This window comes from Tamandua tetradactyla, chromosome 16, assembly GCF_023851605.1.
Source record: "Tamandua tetradactyla isolate mTamTet1 chromosome 16, mTamTet1.pri, whole genome shotgun sequence".
NCBI classification, from domain to species: Eukaryota; Metazoa; Chordata; class Mammalia; order Pilosa; family Myrmecophagidae; genus Tamandua; species Tamandua tetradactyla.
In genome coordinates this window covers 24,496,600-24,517,622 of record NC_135342.1, presented here as the reverse complement: position 1 = coordinate 24,517,622, position 21,023 = coordinate 24,496,600, and the positions used below count along the sequence as shown (strand labels likewise).

The 21,023-nt window shown below is 49.1% G+C and overlaps 2 protein-coding genes and 1 long non-coding RNA gene across 7 annotated transcripts in view; 2 read left to right on the top strand and 1 right to left on the bottom strand.

Moving 5' to 3' along the window:
• The window catches only part of SUPT5H (SPT5 homolog, DSIF elongation factor subunit), a 31,498-nt gene extending 21,734 nt beyond the window's left edge, over nucleotides 1-9,764 (top strand). For both annotated transcript variants that reach the window (XM_077131885.1, XM_077131883.1), the window contains 16 exons: nucleotides 6-99; nucleotides 189-325; nucleotides 1,285-1,440; nucleotides 1,532-1,678; nucleotides 2,499-2,645; nucleotides 2,738-2,863; nucleotides 4,291-4,375; nucleotides 4,745-4,864; nucleotides 4,947-5,049; nucleotides 5,135-5,262; nucleotides 5,358-5,463; nucleotides 5,867-6,025; nucleotides 6,142-6,310; nucleotides 6,442-6,645; nucleotides 9,198-9,293; nucleotides 9,370-9,764. In XM_077131885.1, the coding sequence (XP_076988000.1) occupies nucleotides 6-99; nucleotides 189-325; nucleotides 1,285-1,440; nucleotides 1,532-1,678; nucleotides 2,499-2,645; nucleotides 2,738-2,863; nucleotides 4,291-4,375; nucleotides 4,745-4,864; nucleotides 4,947-5,049; nucleotides 5,135-5,262; nucleotides 5,358-5,463; nucleotides 5,867-6,025; nucleotides 6,142-6,310; nucleotides 6,442-6,645; nucleotides 9,198-9,293; nucleotides 9,370-9,513 (2,121 nt within the window). In that variant the 3' untranslated portion in view covers nucleotides 9,514-9,764. The remainder of the gene's footprint in view (nucleotides 1-5; nucleotides 100-188; nucleotides 326-1,284; nucleotides 1,441-1,531; nucleotides 1,679-2,498; nucleotides 2,646-2,737; nucleotides 2,864-4,290; nucleotides 4,376-4,744; nucleotides 4,865-4,946; nucleotides 5,050-5,134; nucleotides 5,263-5,357; nucleotides 5,464-5,866; nucleotides 6,026-6,141; nucleotides 6,311-6,441; nucleotides 6,646-9,197; nucleotides 9,294-9,369) is intronic.
• Nucleotides 6,708-11,194, bottom strand: LOC143659193 (uncharacterized). Its single transcript, XR_013163476.1, has 3 exons — nucleotides 10,896-11,194; nucleotides 9,992-10,144; nucleotides 6,708-7,911 (listed from the first exon to the last, which is right to left on the bottom strand). It is a non-coding gene; the product is annotated as an uncharacterized LOC143659193 (long non-coding RNA).
• On the top strand, nucleotides 11,161-19,093 carry TIMM50 (translocase of inner mitochondrial membrane 50). Of its 4 annotated transcripts, none has more exons than XM_077131886.1 (11): nucleotides 11,161-11,299; nucleotides 12,213-12,363; nucleotides 12,887-12,918; nucleotides 13,133-13,154; nucleotides 14,157-14,215; nucleotides 14,308-14,427; nucleotides 14,851-14,955; nucleotides 15,048-15,146; nucleotides 17,142-17,298; nucleotides 17,633-17,739; nucleotides 18,878-19,093. In XM_077131886.1, exons 1-11 carry the CDS (start codon nucleotides 11,192-11,194, stop codon nucleotides 18,977-18,979), a joined length of 1,062 nt encoding a protein of 353 aa, XP_076988001.1. In that variant the 5' UTR covers nucleotides 11,161-11,191; the 3' UTR covers nucleotides 18,980-19,093. The 4 variants fall into 4 exon arrangements, with proteins under 4 accessions (XP_076988001.1, XP_076988004.1, XP_076988003.1 ...); XM_077131889.1 differs by lacking the exon at nucleotides 11,161-11,299 and adding an exon at nucleotides 11,393-11,556; XM_077131888.1 differs by lacking the exons at nucleotides 11,161-11,299; nucleotides 14,157-14,215 and adding exons at nucleotides 11,393-11,556; nucleotides 11,693-11,754.
• The last annotated feature ends 1,930 nt before the right edge of the window (nucleotides 19,094-21,023 follow it).

Here is a 21,023-nt window from a genome sequence, read left to right as displayed (position 1 = left end):
CTCAGATCACAGAGGGTGTGAAACCCACACTCTCGGAGCTAGAGAAGTTTGAGGACCAGCCAGAGGGTATCGACCTGGAGGTGGTGACTGAGAGCACAGGTATTTGGTCCCTGTCCCCACCCAGGCCAAGGAGGAGGAAGCAGCCCATTGGGGCAGCTCCCAAGTCAACCCCATCTCTGCTCCCACAGGAAAGGAGCGGGAGCACAACTTCCAGCCTGGGGATAACGTGGAGGTCTGCGAGGGTGAGCTTATCAACCTGCAGGGCAAGATCCTCAGCGTGGATGGCAACAAGATCACCATCATGCCCAAGCACGAGGACCTCAAGGTGGGCGCCTCTCCTGCCCCCGGGATGGGCTCACATGTGCACCTGTGGGACTTTTTCCAGATCTGAGAGGGAGGGGATCTGAGTATTTGGGGGAGGTGTTTGCTTATATATGTGTCCAGGGAGTCGTGTACCTGCTTATATCTCTTTATAAGGAGGGACTACCTAGGCCTTTCTGGTGTTTTCAGGGGTATAGTATTCACAGGTGCCTGGGAAAGTATGTCTGATAAAGTAATCACATGTGTCTCTATTTAGGGTGGGGTATGTGGAAGTATTTGGGGGGAAAGATTTTTGGTTACAGTTCTGGGGGCCTGGTGTGTGGTTCTTCTCTTCCCCTAGGAGACTCCTGGGGACACATGTCTTTGGGAGACTGGGCTTGTGTATATATGGGGTGTGTGCTCATATTTCTGACCCAGATGCAAGGGACGATAGTGTATGTCATCCCTTGCATATGTTAGTTGCTCATATGTTTAAGGGCAGAAGAAACATGTATCTAGGGGCTGTATTTTAGCATGTGACTGTATCACTGAAGGGGTTGCTTAGTTTTGTCTGTCACTGGAGAATGCCTTGGCCTATTTTTTTTGTTTCTGGAAAGCAAGGTATCTTGGTGTTTATTGGGTTGAGGTTGTGGTGTTCCCATGGAGTCATCTCAGGTGGGTGCCTGGTTCTGTTGCTTGGATGTGTGTGTCTCCAAGGAGTTACTGAATTTGGTGGAGTGTCTGGGGCAGCTTCTCTGGGCGTGTCTGAAGGGTTGTCCAGGCTGATGTCCTGTATTGGGCTGGCCATTTGAGGGGTTGTCACATTGTCATATTGGCTTTAGATAGTCTGTGTGGGAGTGTAAGTCTGAAATGGGCTCTGGCAAGGACTTTTTCTGAGAACACAAGTGAATTCAGAAGACAGGAGGGGTTGGGTTGTGATGACCTCCCCTCACCTATTCCTTGTCTCTGTCCCTCATCCCCCAGGACATGTTGGAGTTTCCAGCCCAGGAACTTCGGAAATACTTCAAGATGGGGGACCATGTGAAGGTGATTGCTGGCCGATTCGAGGGCGACACAGGCCTCATTGTGCGGGTGGAGGAGAACTTTGTCATCCTCTTCTCCGACCTCACCATGCATGAAGTAAGTGGTTGGGGGTGCGGGGTGGGAGCGTGAATGCCAAGAGGGGAGACCCAGGCTGGCTAGCCTGATCCCTTTCTCTGTCTCTTGGCAGCTGAAGGTGCTCCCCCGGGACCTGCAGCTCTGCTCAGAGACAGCATCAGGTGTGGATGTCGGGGGTCAGCATGAGTGGGGTGAGCTTGTACAGCTGGACCACCAGACCATGGGCGTCATCGTGAGACTGGAGCGGGAGACCTTCCAGGTGACTGTGTTGGGCTCAGCGGTCAGTGCTCACTTTGAGGGGCTTCCTCTCTCTCGAGCCCATCATCCTAGAAGTTGGCAAAACATGGTGACTAAGAATAGGCAGGTCTGAGTTGCAGACCTGGCTGTCTCTCACAGCTGTGTGATGCTGGGCAGGTGGAAAGTCATTTGTCCTCTCTCAACCTTAGTTTCACAAACTGTAAAATGGAGCCAATAGTAGCATCTATTTTATTGGTTGTGAATGATTCTCTGAGATTAGTTTGCTGAGATTTGGGGTGTTGTGGGTATCCTTTCCCCCTTCAACCCTTCCTCATAGACCCATGAGCCACAGAGCATGGTGCTTAGCACCCTGGACACTAGATTCTCATTTTGGCTGTATTGCTTCCCTGTTGTGTGACCTGGGGCTAGTGACTTGCCCTCTCTGGAGCCCAGACTCCCTGTCTGTAAGATGGGTATTGTGATAGTACCCACCTCAAAGAGACGTTGGGAGGCCTCAGTAGAATGTTCTGTGTAAAGAGCTTGGCATGGGGCCTGGCACAGAGGGAGTGGCAGGTAGGGTTAGCTATTATTTCACTATCTCCCCCACTCCTAATCCCCATCTCAAGTCCCTGAGGGTATTTTGGAATGAGTGGGAACATTTTTGTTTGACCCAGTGCCTAGGGAGTGCCTCTCCTGACCTTGCCTGCCCCAGGCAGGATTCTGTATGTCTTGTAGAACTTGGGACAGCCTTCCCCCAGGAAGAATTGTTCCTCCTTAGGGAAGCCTGCTCCATGTTACCCCATTCCTCCCTCTCCCCCCATCACTCGCACCTCCCTCTGCAGGTGCTGAACATGTATGGGAAGGTGGTGACTGTCAGGCACCAAGCTGTGACCCGGAAAAAGGACAATCGCTTTGCCGTGGCCTTGGACTCAGAACAGAACAACATCCACGTGAAAGACATTGTCAAGGTCATTGATGGCCCCCACTCGGTGAGTGCAAGCTCCTGCCTTTCAGCTGGGTCTGAAATAGTGGGAGTGGAATAGGGCATGGCCAGGAGAGTACCCTTCGTCTTCCACTCTAGGGCCGGGAGGGCGAGATTCGCCACCTCTTCCGCAGCTTTGCCTTCTTGCACTGCAAGAAACTGGTGGAGAACGGGGGCATGTTCGTCTGCAAGACCCGCCACCTGGTGCTGGCTGGGGGCTCAAAGGTGAGGTGGGCTTACTGGGACCCTATCCATAGGTACCTCAGTTGACTTTCTGGGCTTCCCCAGGAGTGACGTGATTGTGCTTGTGGAGAGTTAGGAGGGCAGAGGTCATTGTCTAGTAACGTTTTGCAGAAATGTGGTTTATTAGGCTTCTGAGCTGGTCATCAAATCGTTCACTCATTCGTGGGTTTTTTTCTTCTTTTTTTCATTTTAAACTTATTTTGAAACACTTTCAAACTTAAAGGACAGTTACAAAAATCATAAAAGCCCTATATAATGAATTCCACCATACCCCTAGCCCTGTAGATACCCAAATCCACAATTTTAACCTTTTGCATATTTGTGTGTCATTCCATCTCTCATTCCGTCAATCCATCCGTCTGCCCATTTATCTATTTATCAATCCATTTCCTGAACATTCGAGTGTAGGTTCTATGTTTTGCTCTTTCAAAACTGAATACTGCCATGTCCATCTCCCAAGAACAGGGATATTCACTTATGTATCCACTTGGAGTGTGGTTATCCAGTTCAAGAAATTTAACATTGATACAGATGCTTGCAGTCTACATTATAGTTTTTATATGTCCCAGTAATGTCCTTTTGAGCTTTCTCTCCTCCCTTGTTAGATTCCATTCAGGATCATGTATTGCCTTTAATTGTCACTGTTTCCATTCATTTTTTGTGTATTATTTTTTTAGTTTTTTTTTTCTGCTTTCTCTCTTTGTTTGTTTTTTTTTTATCTTCATTCATTTGTTTCTATTGCATACCTATTTAGTGCTAGACAGTGGAGATACAGCAGCAAACAGGACAGAAATTTGTCCTTTTGGAGCTGATACTCCAGAGGTGAAGAGATAAATAAATAACAATCTAATATAAGATGATGGCAAGAACTGTGAGGAAAAATAAAACCGGTTAAGGAGATAGAGAGTGATGGGGCTGCTGCTTTAGGTAGAATAGGGTAAAGAAAGGCCTCTCCTTGAGGTGACACTTGAGATATCTGAATGAAGGTATCTCTTGGGGAAGTATATTCCAGGCAGAGAGAGCAGCAAGTACAAAGGTCCTAAGATGGGACTTACAGGAAAGTCTGTTAGAACCAGGTCTCAGAAAGGAAATTGGTCTGAGGGTCCTGCCAATGTGATGAAGAATCCCCATGGCTTGTCCTTATGTCACTAGAGATTTAAATTCCTGCCTGGCCAAGTTTCAGTCCTACTCCTTGGCTAGGGAAACCAGGGCCTCTTAGATTGATAGGCCTCTGAAGGCAGAGGTGTGGCAGTTCCCCCAAAGGAAAATCAAGGTGTGGCCACCAGGAGAGAAGCATGGCTGCTGGGCATGTTTCCAAATGGAGGCAGGTAGTGTGGTCAAGGGCCTGGAGCCTGTCACCTAAGCCCTTACACCCAACCACACCAGTTCACTTCCTGTACCTCCCCCAGCCTCGTGATGTGACCAACTTCACTGTGGGTGGCTTTGCCCCCATGAGTCCCCGGATCAGCAGCCCTATGCACCCTAGCACTGGAGGTGAGAGGGAATCAGGTGGGGGATGTGTTGGGGGAGAGGAGGAAACTGGAGGAGAACACCAGTTTTTTGGCCCACATTCACTGACCACACCTGCCCTGTACAAGGTCCTGGGCAGGTGTTGCTGGGGCCAAGCAGTGACTGAGATAACCCTGGGCCCTGCCATCATGGGGCTCATAGCCCAGGGAGGGACAGATCCAAGCCCACAGTGATAGCCCAGTGTTGTCAGGGCTGGAACGGGAAATCTGGTCTGGCAGAACCCAGAGGAAGTAACTGATCAGCCTGGGGGTAGAGGGCATCAGGCTGCACAGAGAGGAGTTTGAAGGTTCTTTGGCCCCTTGGCAGAATGTAATGATCTTCTCTGTTCCCCAGGTCAGCGCGGTGGCTTTGGCAGCCCAGGTGGTGGTGGTGGTGGCATGAGCCGGGGCCGGGGGCGGAGAGATGATGAGCTCATTGGCCAGACTGTGCGCATCTCCCAAGGGCCCTACAAAGGTGACCTGCTTGGCCAGGTGGGGGTTTGCGGGATGGACATGGTGAGAAGAGCCCCTGACCTGACCTCCCACTTCCCCACCAGGCTACATTGGGGTGGTGAAGGATGCCACCGAGTCCACAGCCCGCGTGGAGCTGCACTCCACTTGCCAGACCATCTCTGTGGACCGTCAGCGGCTCACCACAGTGTACACCTGGGCTAGGGAAGGGCCGGGATGTGGGTTGTTTGGCAGTGAGAGGGCTCTGTTCACCCCACTTGCTATCTGTCCACAGGGGCTCACGGCGCCCAGGTGGCATGACCTCGACTTATGGGCGGACACCCATGTATGGCTCCCAGACACCCATGTACGGCTCTGGCTCCCGCACACCCATGTATGGCTCACAGACTCCTCTCCAAGATGGTGTGTGCTCTCTGAGAGACAGGGAAGAGGGACGATACAGGGGCAAACTGGAAACAGGACAGAACCAATGGTCACAAGCCTCTCCTCCATTCCAGGCAGCCGCACCCCACATTATGGCTCGCAGACGCCCCTGCATGATGGCAGCCGTACTCCTGCGCAGAGCGGGGCCTGGGACCCCAACAACCCTAACACACCATCCCGGTGAGGTTCAGGAGCTGGTGCAAGGTGGAGTCTGTGCTGGAGTGTGTGAGGGGCTGTGCTGGACTGTCTGGAAGTTCATGGTGGATAGCAGGGGTCTGCTGCATCTCACCCAGAGTTCTCTGCTCCCAGTCTCTGGCTGGGTTATGTGAATGAGAATACATGGCTTGGGGGTGGGTTCCACTTCAACCCCAGTGACAGTAGTGGGTTGTGGTTAAGACTTGGCTTGGAGACAGCTGCCTGGGCTGTGTGACCTTGGGCATGCAGCCTTTATCTCTGTGTCACCATCTTCTCAGCTGTGAAAGGAGATCACATCAGCAAAGTCTCTGGTTGGTCTGCTGTGGAGATGTAAGCATTTGCTGCGTTATCACCACAGTCATCCTCAACCAACTTCTTTCCCCAACAGGGCCGAGGAAGAGTACGAGTATGCCTTTGATGATGAGCCCACACCATCTCCACAGGCCTATGGTGGAACCCCCAATCCCCAAACACCTGGCTACCCAGACCCCTCATCCCCACAGGTCAACCCACAGTACAATCCACAGACACCAGGGACGCCGGCCATGTGAGTCCACAGGGGTGAGCCCCAATCTACCCCTGCCAGCCCTTCCCCCCACTGCCACCACTTCCTCCACTCCACTCTACTCCCAACAAGTACCCCTTTTCTCCTTGTTCTTGCAGGTACAACACAGACCAGTTCTCACCCTATGCTGCCCCCTCCCCCCAAGGCTCCTACCAGCCCAGCCCAAGCCCCCAGAGCTACCACCAGGTGGCGCCAAGCCCAGCGGGTTACCAGAACACCCACTCTCCAGCCAGCTACCACCCTACACCCTCACCCATGGCTTACCAGGTACCAATCAGCCCGTAGGCCTACAGGGTAGGGGCTCTGGGGCCAGGGAGTGGGGCGGGGGCTCTTTGGCCTATAGGGATAGCCAGGCCGGATGATCTCTTCCCAGCCACCCTGTTCCCTTTTCCTTGCAGGCCAGCCCCAGCCCGAGCCCTGTTGGCTACAGTCCGATGACACCTGGAGCCCCTTCCCCTGGTGGGTACAATCCCCACACACCAGGCTCAGGCATTGAGCAGAACTCCAGCGACTGGGTGACCACTGACATCCAGGTGAAGGTGCGGGACACCTACCTGGATACGCAGGTGGTGGGACAGACAGGTGTCATCCGCAGCGTCACGGTATGTGGGGCCCAGGTTGGTGGGTAGGCAAACAGCTTCTCCCAAAGTGTCTCAATCTCTGTGGTTACTCTTTTTTTTTTTCCAGAATTTTTATTTTGTTAATTTTTTTTATTATTATTAAAAGAAACAAGCAGTACACTTAGAACAATCAACAGTGGGTATCTTAGTTAGCTTAACTGTAGGCATATTTAAATAAAGTATCCGTATAATCATTGTAAAGCCTTTGTTTGCACGTTAAGTTTCATAAAGCAATTTAAAATTAAGGCAACAGGAAAAAAATCTACATAGTCAGATAGCAGTTCTTAAATTCTTAGTAAACACTAACTTAGATACCATTTGATTAGCTGTCAAAACTGTGAATGTTCTCAAAATATCAAGTAGAAAGTTCTTACAAATATCTGTATTGCTATAGTAATGATCTGTTAATAAATATTTTCCAGATTTCAGGAAAATATGGAAGATACAAATATTTTTACAGTTAACATATGGAAATCTTAACCACCTAAAATGGATATCTAAGTTAGCTTATCCATAGGCATATTAAAAAAATATTTAAGTAATCATCATAAAGCCTCTTTATACACTATGTTTCATAAACCAATTTAAAATTAAGCAAGGAAGGAAAAAAATCTGTAAATACAGATATCAGTTACTTGAATTCTGAATATAAAACAGCATCTTAACTACCACTTGATTAACAAAACTGTGTGCATTCTCAAAATATCAAGTAAAAAGTTATTACAAATACCAACTTTGCCATAGTAGTGCATTATGTTACTAAGTATTTTTAAATTTTTGACTTCAGGAATTTATTTTACCTAATATTACTATAACGGCCTGTAGGTGTTTTTTTTTTTTTTAACCTTTTTTAGTTGTAAAATATAACATATATATGTATACACACACAAAGAAAGGAAAGGAAAAAAGCAATACTTTTTAAAGCACACTTCAGCAAGCAGCAATAGAACAGTTCCCAGAGTTTGCGTGGGCTACCATGCCCTCAACTCAGATTTTCCCTTCTAGCTGCTCTAAAACACTGGCAGCTTTATCAGAATCACAATAATGGAGTCATACAGCCATGGTTACTTTTTGACATATTCCTTTGAGAGATCAATTCAGTGACACCGACCACGTGCCTCCTTTGTACCAGGGTTGGGCATCTACATCCCCAGGCTCTTCCTGTTCCAGCCTTGGGGCCTTTGCACAGTCTCTTCTCTGTGTAGACCCCTCTTTCTTCCATTCTTTGCCTAGTTAACTCCTACTCACCTGTTAGGGAAGTACATCATAGGCTGTGTCAGGTTTGCTTCTTACAGGCTCTCATAAGGCCACATAGTTCATGTTGTCTGCCACATGTAGACAAAGTGTATGCTTGGCGTGGTTCTTTGATTAGTAAACCTGTATTTTATTCCTAAGTAGATACCCCCAGTTCCTAGATAAAGGCCTGGCACCTCATTGGGTTTCCAGTTAATATTAATTGAATTAATAGCAGAGCCCACAGCCTCAGGCCCTGCCCTTACTGATTTTAACAGTTCAGTGAGGGAGACACATGTCACTAGATAATGACAACCCAGAGTGGTCAAAGCTGGGATGGGGAAGCCCAGGGACAAGGAGAATTGTTGGAAACCCAGAGAAGGCAAGTCACCCTGCTTTGGTGGGAATGTAGGAAGGCTTCCTGAAGGAGGCGACATCTGACCTGAGGCCTAAATACTGAGTGAGTAAGCCAGGAAGTAAGGCTGGGGAAAGAGATTAAATATGTTCCAGGTAGAGAGATACACATGTGTCAAAGCCTGGAAGTGAAGGGAAGCCAAGCACATTTGGGGAGCTCTAGTATGATCACTGTGGCTGGAACATAAAGAGCCAAGGGAGATGGTAAGAGAGGCCAGATCAGTGGCTAGGGCCAGGTCATATGTCAGCTTAGGGAGCCTGGACTCTGTCCTGAGGTCACTGGGAAATTATTGGGGGAATTTAATTAGGGAAGTGGTATTATCAGAGCTGTGGTTTGGAATGAATCCTCTATGTTGTGTTGGGATGGATTGGGAGTAATAAGGATGGGGGCTAGGAGCACCATGCAGGCCATGGGATGGGGAGGGACCCTCAGGAAGCTGACTGGATAGGCCTCAGAACTTAAGACTTTTTGGTTACTTTTTAGGGAAGTGACCAAGATGAGGTCCAGCCTCTGACTGGGGACTGTGGGGTTGTCCCTGAGACTGAGCCCAGGAAGAGAAGCGGTTGGGGTGGGGTGGGAAATGCTGAGGCCAGTGTGAGATATGAAAGGTCAAGTGCCTGGGAAGCAGTTTCTTTGATTCTAACTGGCTTTACCATGGTCCTTCCCTTCCTGATCCAGTTACCCCTCCCCACCTCATTGCCATATACCACTGGTCTCAGGCCTGGAATAAGGCCCAGCCTTGCCCTTTCCTGCTGTTTGTCACCTTGGGAAAGTGATTTGACTTCTCAGCATGAGAAGCTTGTCTCTCCTGGAGTGTGGGTGTCAGCCCTGTGCACGACCCTGTGTTGGGAGCATTCCAGGCTGACCAGGTGGTTCCCACCCCCAGGGAGGCATGTGCTCTGTGTACCTGAAGGACAGTGAGAAGGTCGTTAGCATCTCTAGTGAGCACCTGGAGCCCATCACACCCACCAAGAACAACAAGGTAAGGGCATTGGGTGGGGAAAGAGGAACTGGAGGGCTGCAGATATGGGACCCTGACCCTATGCCCCCATCCCCAGGTGAAGGTGATCCTGGGTGAAGATCGGGAAGCCACAGGTGTCCTGCTGAGCATCGATGGTGAGGATGGTATTGTCCGCATGGACCTTGATGAGCAGCTGAAGATCCTCAACCTCCGCTTCCTGGGGAAGCTCCTGGAGGCCTAAGGCAGGCAGAGTCGTGGTTGTTGGCAGATACCTGGCAGGTGAAGAGTGTCCCTCCTTTCCTGGCCCTAGGCCTGGAGCAGGGCTAGACTGGTCATTCTAGATTTCCTTTATTTTCTCATGTCCTTCCTTTCTGGTGTTAAGTGGGAATCAGAGTAGAGTCTGGCAGAGGGTCCCCACCTTCCTTTATCTCCCTCACTGTCAGCTTGCTTTTTGTGTTATGTCTTTCAATAAAAAGAGCTGTTTGGTCAAAAGTCCTGTGTTTGTGTGTCTGGTTTGTAAGTGTGGTCATTTGCAACTCCACTCTTACTTCCTTGCTGTGTGGTCTTAGACAAATGATTTTGGGGCCTTCCTAAGCCTCAGTTTCCCCATCTGGAAAACGTTAGTGTCTACCCCAGAAGGCTGTTAGAAGGATGTATGAGAAAACATCCAGAAAGGGATTGTTAGATTCTGCCACATGATTGATGAAATTACATCTTACTCAGGCATGGGTTATCACAATATGCAAAAATCGCAGTCAGTATCCCCAGGAAACTTCCTTATTCCTCCAGTGCTGCAGGCTACAGCATATGATGATCCTTTCTCTCTTCAGCTCTGATAGCAGGAACACCAGATTGCTGTAGCTTGTTGATGACTGGGGGTGGAGTAGAGAGGCAGTATAGAAAATGGGGTTTAGTACCCTGAAACTCCTTCAGTTTCCTTATTTGATGTTCACATGTCTTTTAAAAAATGTATTACAGAACATTTCAGATGTTCATAAAGATACGTGAACACCCATGTCCCACCACCCAGTTTAAGAAACAATATGTGCCAGATAGGACTCTTTAGCAGTAACCCCAATCCATTCTCCTCCCCTCCAGAGGTGATCACAGTTTGGAGTTCCACCTATCTTTCTTTTGTCTCACTTACACATTTGCTACTTTATTTTATACCCTTAAATGTTCTATGGTAACTTTATAAAGTTTGGTATCAAACCTTTTTTTTACTCAATAATTTGAGGAAGATTCGTGTGGGGCTACTGTAGCCTGTTTCACTGATGATTCCAACTTCTCTCAATAACCCTGACCCAGCCACACAGATCACTGCTCCTGTGGCTGAGCCCCAGATGAAATAAATGGATGGCTCTGAAAATTTCAGACACGTTACAAGAAACTCACGGCAGTAAGGCAAGAGGGGCCCTGCGAACAATAGAGGATAAGATTCCTGTCTCCCAGTTCCATGTGAGGGAAGGAGTCTGAAACACTGGCTGCTTATCCCACTTTCTAGTCCTTAGTTTTCTATTTCTGACTATCGGGAGGTGAAGGCAAATCACAAATGGCGAGATGAACAACGAGACTCGGATATGGATAACCTTGGCCGATGGCTTCTTACGGCATCAACTTTACCTGTGAGTAATAGGTGTGTTCCCTGTCCCCGCCAGGTCCTTTTGCTGGGGCGGCGGAATGCCCTACCGCCCGAGGGGGACTCAGCGCCCGGGTGACCTTGTATCTTAGTTGGCGCGCCCGGGTGCAGCCACCAAAATGCCCAGAGGTGAGTCGCCTCCGGCAGTTCGCCCGCAACCCTTTGGCTCTCTCGGGCTCCCGTCCACCTGCCCCTCCCCTGCGCACTCATTGGCCACGATCCCGACACGGGGCGGGTGGAAAGGGAGTGAGTGGGTGGGACCGCGTGACGTCAGCGCAAGATGGCGGCCTCGACGGCCCTGTTCTCTCGTTCGTGGAGCTGTCTCCGGCAAGGCGCGCGGGGTCTGTGCACGAGGCTGGCGACGCCGCCTCCCAGGGCCCCGGACCAGGTGAGTGGGATGAGGGTGGCGCCCCGCGTGCGGGCGCCCTTCTCCGGGACTCCGGACGGAATGCCGCTGCCCGGGGCTTCTGGAATGCTGCCGTTGCCGCTGGCATTCTGGAGCGCTTCCCTACCTCCCGGGGAGGACAGCGCTTGTTCTCTCGGTCGGGATGTTGGGGCCCTAGTGCGTCGTCAGGACCCCCACCTCCCACCCACGTGAGCGCCGGAGGAGGGGGTCGGCTGTTCCCCATCTCTGAGTGCGTTCAGGTAACGCTTGAGGGGAAGGGACCCGTGACGCTAGGGTCTCAGGCCGGCTTTGGGGGTGATTATTTTCTCCCCGTTGGTGTTGGAGAGGGGCGATAGCAGTTCGGGCTCCCGATTCGACTTGCTTCTATATCGACAGAGAGCCGGCCATTCTGACCTCCAGGCCTGTAACTTCTGTGCCCTACTACTTCTAAGCCCGAGGCAAGCGGATTGCCCTGTTTCTAATCTTTTATCCATATCTTCCCTGTCTCCCATCCCATCTCCTCTATGTCCTGGTACCACAAGCACCAGGCTTCCCAAAGTCATACTTGCTGTCACATTCCCTGTGTGCCCTCCATCCCATTTTTCCAGCTCCCTGATGTGTTTTCTTCCGTGCTCCGGATTTTGGTGGTCTACATCCTCCAGTGCTGTCGTCTCCAGGACCCTGTGTACCGGGCCTGCCCTCTCTTGAACTCCTGGGATCCAGACTCCTGACAGCCTAGTTCTTGATCCTCCTGGCCCCTCCCAACTGCTTCTCAAGCAATAGGCTGCTCAGGGGCTATGAAGCATGTGTCTGCTTCCTGGCTCCCCACCCTGATTCTTTTCAGGGACATGGGTGCCCCAACCACCCCGGCCTTATTCCTCTTCTCTCATCATCTTTCTGCTCCCTCTCACTGCAGGTCGTGGAGATTGGCAGTCGTGGGAATACCCAGGCTCAGGGGCCACAGCAGCAGCAAGGCTCAGAGGGTCCCAGCTATGCCAAGAAAGTCGCTCTCTGGCTTGCTGGACTTCTTGGAGCTGGTGGGACTGTGAGCGTGGTCTATATTTTCGGTGAGAGACACACCTGTGTCCCCCAGTTTTGTCTTGTTGGCTTCCCATTCCACCTCCTAATTGCCCCCCTTACCCCTCAAGAGTTTCACTGTCTTTCATTGGCTCCTTCTTCAGTAAGACAGGCAACTAGGATACCTACCTTGAAATGAAGAAGTCTCCTTCTTTCTAACTCCTGTACTCAAGTTTCTACTTCTAGTTGGTTTCTTCAGCAAGTTGTAGGGTACCAGTCAGAAGAGGGGAAGATAGGGAAGGATAGATATTGACCAGCCTACTAAGCCTCTTCCCTCAGGACTAGCCCTTCCCTTTGCTCCTTCTTCCTCAGAGAGCCAGGAATCCAGGTTCCCAGCCCCCTCCTCTCATGAACCCAGGAGATTATGCTTCTTGTCCTCTTCCCTCAGACCCAGGAGTCCAAGCTCCCAGTCCTCTTCTCAAAACCCAGAAATCCAGGCCCCCTTCCCACTCCTCCCTCAGGACCTAGGAGTCCAGGCCCCAATTCCTCTCATTCGCCCTGTTTGCCTTGCAGGAAACAACTCCGTGGATGAAACTGGTGCCAAGGTGAGGGGGGAAGAGTCACAGATGTCCTACCTGGAGCCCCTTAGGTGTGAGGGTGGTCCTCTTTGGTCTGGTCAGGTTCATTTCTTATTTGGGGTAAGCCTTTTCTCCCCAGAGACTTTTGCCTATTCCTCTCAGAGGCCTGGAGGTTTCTTTCCTGGGTGTGATGTTGTGTCTTCGCCATTCCAACCTCCGCATTTTTCTTTCTACCTTCCAGATTCCCGATGAATTTGACAATGGTGAGGAAACAAGACTCTGGGGTCCCCTGACCCTCCCAACTCTGTTGTTTGCTGTGATGTAACCCTCCATGTGGTGCCCCCCACCAGCCCCTCCTCCTTTCATTAGGGGTGGGGGAGTCAGCAGCTGGATGGTTTGTGGGGAGGGGCATTACAAAGCCCTTGTCCCCTGACCTGGCCCCTTAGTCCAGGAGCAGATGGTGAGGGACAGAGGGGGAGGGGATGTGGGGGGTTCAGGGCAGCCAGACACATGGTTTCCTGTGCCTTAGCTGAGCATCTGCAGTCCCTAGCCAGCTCCTCTTTTAGGATAGCCTCTTCTTTTTCTTGCAGTCCCCTACCCTTCGGCTCCTCATTTCCAAAATAGTACCTCCTTCCTCCTTCCCCTTCTGGTTAACCAGTTTTTGGTGGGAATTTCTGACAGAGAAACTGGATAGTAGAGAGTAGTTGTCAATTCCTATTACACCTGGTCCTTCCTAGAAGAAGAATAAAATTGGTAGGTCCAGAAAGCTGCCTGTGTGTGCTGGGGATGTTTGTAAACTGACATGTTGATATATTGATTGTTTTTAGAGTGGGCAGGGGGTAAATATACAAAATTGCTTCTGGTTGAGAATGGGTTTAAAGTATGTAGATCTGTGTATATGTTCATTCTGGTTTAACTAGTTGTGGTATATTGGCTTAAAGTTGCTAGATCTGGGAGCATGGTGGTTCAGAATGGACAGGTATATGTATATTGGTCTTAAGTGAGCAAATACGCATTCTGTTTTATACTTGGGATAGCATGTGGTGTAAATAATCAGGTTAAAATTGGGCAAGTGAATAAATATAATTCTACCTGGCAGTCATGTCATTGTATTGCCATCTGCCTTTGGACCTAGAAACGGGCTGTTTCAAACCAGGTAGGCAGATAGACAGGTTTGTATCTGGTAGATAAATAAACCCCTCATTTGTCCGGGAGATTAAACAGGGCTCATCTCAGAATTCCTTTGCGCCCTGGTGTTCTCCTAGATCCAGTCCTGGTACAGCAGTTGCGCCGGACTTATAAATATTTCAAAGATTATAGACAGGTGAGTGGGAGCCCTCTCTCCGTCTCTTTCCCCTCTATCCTTAGCCCCCTCAGCTCCCTATCTGAGTGCCCCCATCTGTTCCTCTCCCACAGATGATCATCGAGCCTACGAGTCCCTGCCTTCTCCCAGACCCTCTGCGAGAGCCATACTACCAGCCACCCTATACACTGGTCTTGGAACTCACTGGTGTCCTCTTGCACCCTGAGTGGTCGGTGTGTCCTGGGGAAGGCAATGGGTTGGGGCCCTGAATAGAACTGGGGGGCTGGAGCTTGATGATTCAGTTCAGTGCATCGTCTCTGGAGTCAGACTAGGGTCCAATCCCAGCTCTGCCATGTGATCCTGGGCCTCACTCTCTGCAGCTGTGGAACGGAAATAATGGCGGTACCACTGGGTAGGGTTGTTGTATGAGTTTTTAGCACCGGTACATGCCACAAAGGAGTCAGCTATTATTTTGGAACCCAGGTCCTCTTGAGTCACAGAGCTTTAATCAATGCCCAGGTATCCCTGAAGTCCCCCAGAGCCACCAGGACAGAATGAGAGAACTCTGGTTTTGGGAAATCCCCAGGCTGGGTCTTTGTCTTCTGGGGGCTCTGAGCTCTGATCTTGGTGTCTCACTGTTTCCATGGCATCCCCAGCTGGCCACGGGCTGGAGGTTTAAGAAGCGCCCAGGCATCGAGACCTTATTCCAACAGCTTGCACCTTTGTATGAAATCGTCATCTTTACATCGGAAACTGGCATGGTGAGGGTACAGGGCAGGGGAGGGATGGTCAATGTGGCAGGATGTCTGGTGTCCAGGTCTCAGTCTTATCTTGTTCTTCCTGCTCCACCCAGACTGCATTTCCACTCATTGACAGTGTGGACCCCCACGGCTTCATCTCCTATCGCCTATTCCGGGACGCCACACGATATATGGAAGGACACCATGTTAAGGTGCCATGGTGGGGGTTATGGGTGGGCCTTTGGGATCTGGAGGGTTTACTGGGCTGGCAGTCCTGAGGAAAGGAGGGAAAGAGGGCCCAGCTCTGACCCCAGTCTCTCAGTCCTGGTTGTGGTTCTGCCTTGACTCTACTTCCTGTTGGGTATCAGTAGGCCCTTCTTTCTTCCTTATTTTCTGGGGAAATGGGATCTCATTAAAGAAGATGATTGGGGCATGAAGGGTAGGAGGGACATGGGGTGTTTGGAAACTGTTTTGTCTCTGTGTATCTGGAACTGTATTTCTGGGACTATGTGTAATTCTAGTAGCTCATATGACACTGTGTTTGGGGTTTGTTGGACCTGCAGTCTCCCTGTGGGTTCCAGGAGTCTGAGTCTGGGTCTAGGTTTCTGTTGGGTTTCTGACTGCATCTTGATGGATCTGGTGGTCTGTTTTCCTTAGGAGTTCAGAAGTACATGAGTTGTTTCCACAACTATTAGATATCATTTCACTGACACTTGTCCCTGAAGTGCCAGTTAAAAAGATTTTAAGATTAAGTCTGACAGAAGCCACCCACTCTACCAAAAATAGCAACAGGAATTGGAAGTGATAGATAACGAGAGCTCATCATGTCGTGTGTAGCTGCGTGTTCCGTACCTTAGTGATGGGAAGAATAAATACGATATCACAGAAGAAGATTAAGATGAGGTGAAAAATAGAGAACAGAAAATGAAGAGAAAATTTTCATTTTCTTGACTGCATCATTAGTAATATGAAATATGATACATTAGAAGATATGGAATGTAAAATCACTTCTAAATCCAGTGGAACTCAGAGTTTTGTGAGAGTCATTAGTGGCGAACATTAAGTAAATGTTAATACTCTATTTGGGTTCATTCTTAACTAAAGTTTTCACATTTTATATGAAACTCAGGAGTTATATGACGTTTTAAAGACAAAGTCAGTGTGATCTTGTTCTTATAGAGGGTGCTTCTTAAACTATAAATTGAGTCATAGCTGTTTTAACTTTTACCTGTGTATGTGTTACTGAAACCAACAATCACTATAGGTCAGTCCCAACCACCTTATTTAGCCTGTTACAAAGCCAAAAATAATTTGTCTAATAATGTTATTGTATGGAACCTGTACTGGCAATTAACTTAACTTCTTTTCTAGCTAGTGTTTTGGATACAGTGGTCACAGTGATAGTGGATAAACTGTTGATAGATCATTTTTGTTTCCTTGGGAACAGAAGAATCCCTGTTTCTGCTGTTTATTATTCCCTAAGAATTCAAGTCTGGAAGCCAAACTTAAGACCATTTTTAAGGAAAGAAAAACCCTCAGGGAGAACCCTCCTAAACCCACGCTAAAATGACTGTCATCTGTAACATCTGGATATCATTAGTATCCGAAGCAGAAACATACTTAGTCTGCATTCAGTTTCTTGTTTGAAGCAGGGTGGGGGCTTGAGTATTTCATAAACCCTCCCGGCACATTTGACCCATTTCAGTGCCTACAATAAATGAAGTTCCTATTCTACATTCTTAAAAAAAAAAGAAAACATAGTACATGGGTTAAGATTGAGGCATGGATTGTATAAGGTGTGTGTCTTGGTGTCTCTGTGTAAGTCCTTCTGTGTTGCTGTAGATTTGTTCACACCTCTGTCTGGGTAAGAGGTTTCCAAACCTCAATATACCACAGTGTGAGATGTTAGTTAAATGTGCAAGAGCCTCGTTCCCTCCCCAGACCTCCTGAGTTAATCTGTTTCTGTGTTACCTAGGTGGGAATTCTGGGAATCTGTGCGATTAGCTCCCAAGCTCCCTGGGGAGTTTAATGCCATTCATACAAGCCTGGTCTTTGGGAGGCCTCAGTCATGGTGATTTCGTGTGTGTGTGTGTGTGTGTGTGTGTGTGTGCGCGTGTGTGTGTGCGTGCGTCCATCCATCTGTCTGTGGGCCCGTGGTGGGGAAAGGAGGGGCTCAGGCTTTGACCTTGTCTGTCATCCACTTTCAGGACATCTCGTGTCTGAATCGGGACCCAGCCCGTGTGGTGGTTGTGGACTGCAAAAAGGAAGCCTTCCGCTTACAACCCTACAATGGTGTCGCCCTACGGCCCTGGGATGGCAATTCTGATGACCGGGTCTTGTTGGATCTGTCTGCCTTCCTTAAGAGTGAGGCTGACCCCTGACCTCTTGGCCTCTGATCCCAGAATCCTTGACCCTCAGGAGGAATGATAAGCATATGATTCTGGCTTGTCTTTCATGAAACTGGGCAGTTGAGATGCAGGAAGCTCAGAAGCATCTTAGTCTTTAGAACCTTCTTAGGATGTTTGGGGTACCCCTCTGGAATGTTTTGGGTGCACTTGGGAATGTTCAAGGAGCCCTTTCAGTGTCAAGGAATGTCCCAGGTAGCATCAGGTAGCACCAGCCCCTCCTGTCTGACCTTTGTTGGCCCTGCCTTCCTCTGGCCCTCTGCCCAACTGACCCCCACCTGTTGTGCCCACAGCCATTGCATTGAATGGTGTGGAGGATGTCCGGACAGTGCTGGAGCACTACGCACTGGAGGATGACCCACTTGAGGCTTTCAAACAGCGGCAAAGCCGGTTAGAGCAGGTGGGTGCTACAGATCCTGAGGCCAGCAGGACAGTACATCAGTTCCTGAAGCTTCCTGAAGGAGGTGTCCTGAGTCAGCCTGTCTCCTGCTTCCATGGTTGGCTGAGTGACCTTGGGCAAATGCCTTGTGTTTGCCTTGTCTATAAACTGGGGAATATGACACTACCTGTCTTAAGAGTTGTAAGGAGTGTGGAGAGGGACGGCGGGGGGGTGGGGGGCTGGGGCGGGATTGATTCTGCAGCCTGCTCTCAGAACAGAAGGAGGAAACACCAAGCATTTGAGCTAGGTCTGGGAGAGGGGTTTTCCTTGATGGTCTTGAGCAGGTCTGGGGGTCCTGATTATTTTTGGAAGTAGACTGTGGGTTTGGGTCAGATCTGGAAGAGGGTCCTGGGGATATGGGGGTAAGGCCCAAGGATAAGAATTCCAGAGGGAAGTGGATAAGGGTGAGAATTCCGGAGAGAAGTAGTTCTGATAGTCTTGATGGGTCCCTGGTAATGTGGAACTGGGGTAGAAAATATGGATTGAGTCTTGGGAAGAGATTCCTAGGGGTCTAGACTGAGCTTGACCAGATTCTGGGTTAGGTTCCTGGGGGTAGGACTGGAGCCCCTGATTGCCCAGAGAAGGGATCCCCCAACATCCAGGCAGGGATCATAGGGCTTAGAGCTGAGGACCTGAGACCAAGGGTGCAGGAATGTGCGGTCAAGGAAGAGGGCCCTGGAATTTGGGCCTGGGGTCTCCAGCATACAGACTGGGGTTGTAGGGTTTGTGTTATGTTCCCAGAGTTCATGGGGCTACCCTGGGATCTGAGGAAGGGAATCATGAGATTTGAGAGCCTGAGAAGCTTCTGAGACTCAGGGCTAGAGACCCTGAGTACGTGAGATTTTGGTCTGGCATGTCCCAAACATCTGAGCCTGGATTGCTGAGACTTAGAGCTGGTTCTTGCCAGTGTTTGGGCTGGGTCTCAGGACCTCCTGTGTATGGGCTGATGTTCCAGGAGTTCAGGACAAAGGGTCTCAGCTGGATAGAGGTCTAAAAGAAGGGTGGCCTGTGGGCTGGGGGCTGGGAACCTGGGAGTCTGGGTGGAGGCTCTCCCCACCCCACTGACCTTTTCATTCATCTGTCTTCCTGCCTGCCCCAGGAAGAGCAGCAGCGCCTGGCAGAGCTGTCCAAGTCCAGCAAGCAGAACCTCTTCTTCGGCTCTCTCACCAGTCGCTTGTGGCCTCGCTCCAAACAGCCCTGATCCCCGGGCCTCCTCAAACTCAGTGCCTGGATCCAGGGCCCCAGGCCTCTTTGCTCCCAGATCCGTGGCTTGGGCAGCTGCATGTCCAATAAAGTCCATCTCAAGATGCCACAACTCCTGTGTCCAGAGTCTCCAGATGAGGGCATTGGGGTGAGGTCAGGGACTCTTGCGTCATTGTTATCCTGTCCCAGTGGCTGATTAGCTGCTAAGGACAGAGTGGGTACTTGTTTTTTTGTTTTTTTTTTCAACTTTTTAAATTATATAATAGAAATATATACAAAGCAAAGAAAGAAAAAAGCAATAGTTTTCAAAGCACTCTTCAATAAGTAGTTACAGGAGAGATCCCAGAGTTAGTCATGGGCTACCATACCATCATCTCAGATTTTTCCTTCTAGCTGCTCCAGAATATAGGAGGCTAGAAGGAATAAATAATTTTATTATCAAAATTGACTTTTTTGGTGTGTGTGTAAAAAATAACATATATACAATAAAGCAATAAATTTCAAAGCGCAGCACAACAATTAGTTGTAGAACAGATTTTGGAGTTTGGTATCGGTTACAGTTCCACAATTTTAGATTTTTACTTCTAGCTGCTCTAAGATACTGGAGACTAAAAGAAACATCAATTTAATGACTCAGCAATCATATTCGTTTGTTATTTGTTGGTTTTTAACTCTGGCCTGAGAACCTAGGTCCTAGTTCTGCCTGTCTTCCTTTGTGGTGTGTGATCTACAAAAAGTGCGTTTCCCTCTCTGGTCCCAGATTTCCCATCTGTGGAAAAGAAAAGAGAGGACAGCAACAAGGGTTTGAAGGACAGTTAGCCACCAGGCTGCTCTGTGAATATGTGAAGTGTGGGCTTACTGGGACTCTGGCAGACCAGAGATCTTCCCACCTGATAGAGGGTAAGTGTTGCTCAGTTCCAACCAACTGTGGCCCTGTGGGAAGTGCACCTGGAGTGCCTTGATCTTCTGATTTTTCAGTAGAGGCCAGAAATTGAGATTTGTATATTAAATCTAATTTTTAAATGTCGACTGCTAACTAAACAGGCAGATTGTGTAGCTAGCCATGCTTACCCAATAGAAACTTTCTACAGTGAATTCATCCCATGTTTTCTGTGCTGTTTAGTACAGTAGCCAGTTGCCCTATATGACTGTTGAGCATTTGAAATGTCGTTAGTATGGTTGGGGGACTAAATTTTTTATTTTGATTAATTTTATTTAATTTTAACAGCCACGTGTGACTCCTGGTGCCCATGTTGGATAGCATAGCTGTGTATTTAAGAATTTGGGTTCCAGACTGTCTGGGTTTAAATCCAAGCTCTGCCACTTCTTGGCTGTGTGAACTTGAACAATTTACTTCAACTTTCAGTACCTCCGTTTCCAGCCTAATAGATAATAATAGTACCTACCTTGAGGCTTGAGGGTTAATTGAGGCACTAAGATGGTAGCTGTGTGCACCTCAGGCAGGGCACTGACCTCTGCCTCATTTTCCTCCGCCCTGAAATGAGGGTAAAGACAATACTATTGAGCAGAGTAGTTCTGAGGAGTAAAGGGGGTGATCCATATCCATTAGCATGGGGCTTGCAGTTATGTTACTGGGTGTACTGGTTATTCACAGATTGAAATATCCTGTACCAGTTTGACTTGAGCCATCTCCCACCTGAGCCCTGGCTGTCCCACCCTTTCTACTCCAGCCAGTATCTAATGCTGCTAGTACTAGCTAAATATTTTTAAATACCTTCCTTGGTGTTTGCTATGACAAAACTCTGGGCCAGAACAAACCTCTGAACTCTAAAGTTGCTAAAGGCTCACAGGTGTCTTCAAAGAATTAAAATTTGCACCAACCCAGGGTTGTCTGTAATTCAGGAGGCAGCTTCCTGATGGGGTCAGTCATGCGGGGCTAATGGGCCACGATGGGGACTTTGCTTTTAACCAGGAATGAGATGGAGCCATGAGAGAGATCTGAGTAGAGAAGAGATGTTTCCATGTGTGCAGGACAGGAGCTGGGAGACAGTGAGGAGCCTGCTGCACTAGTCTAGGCAGGA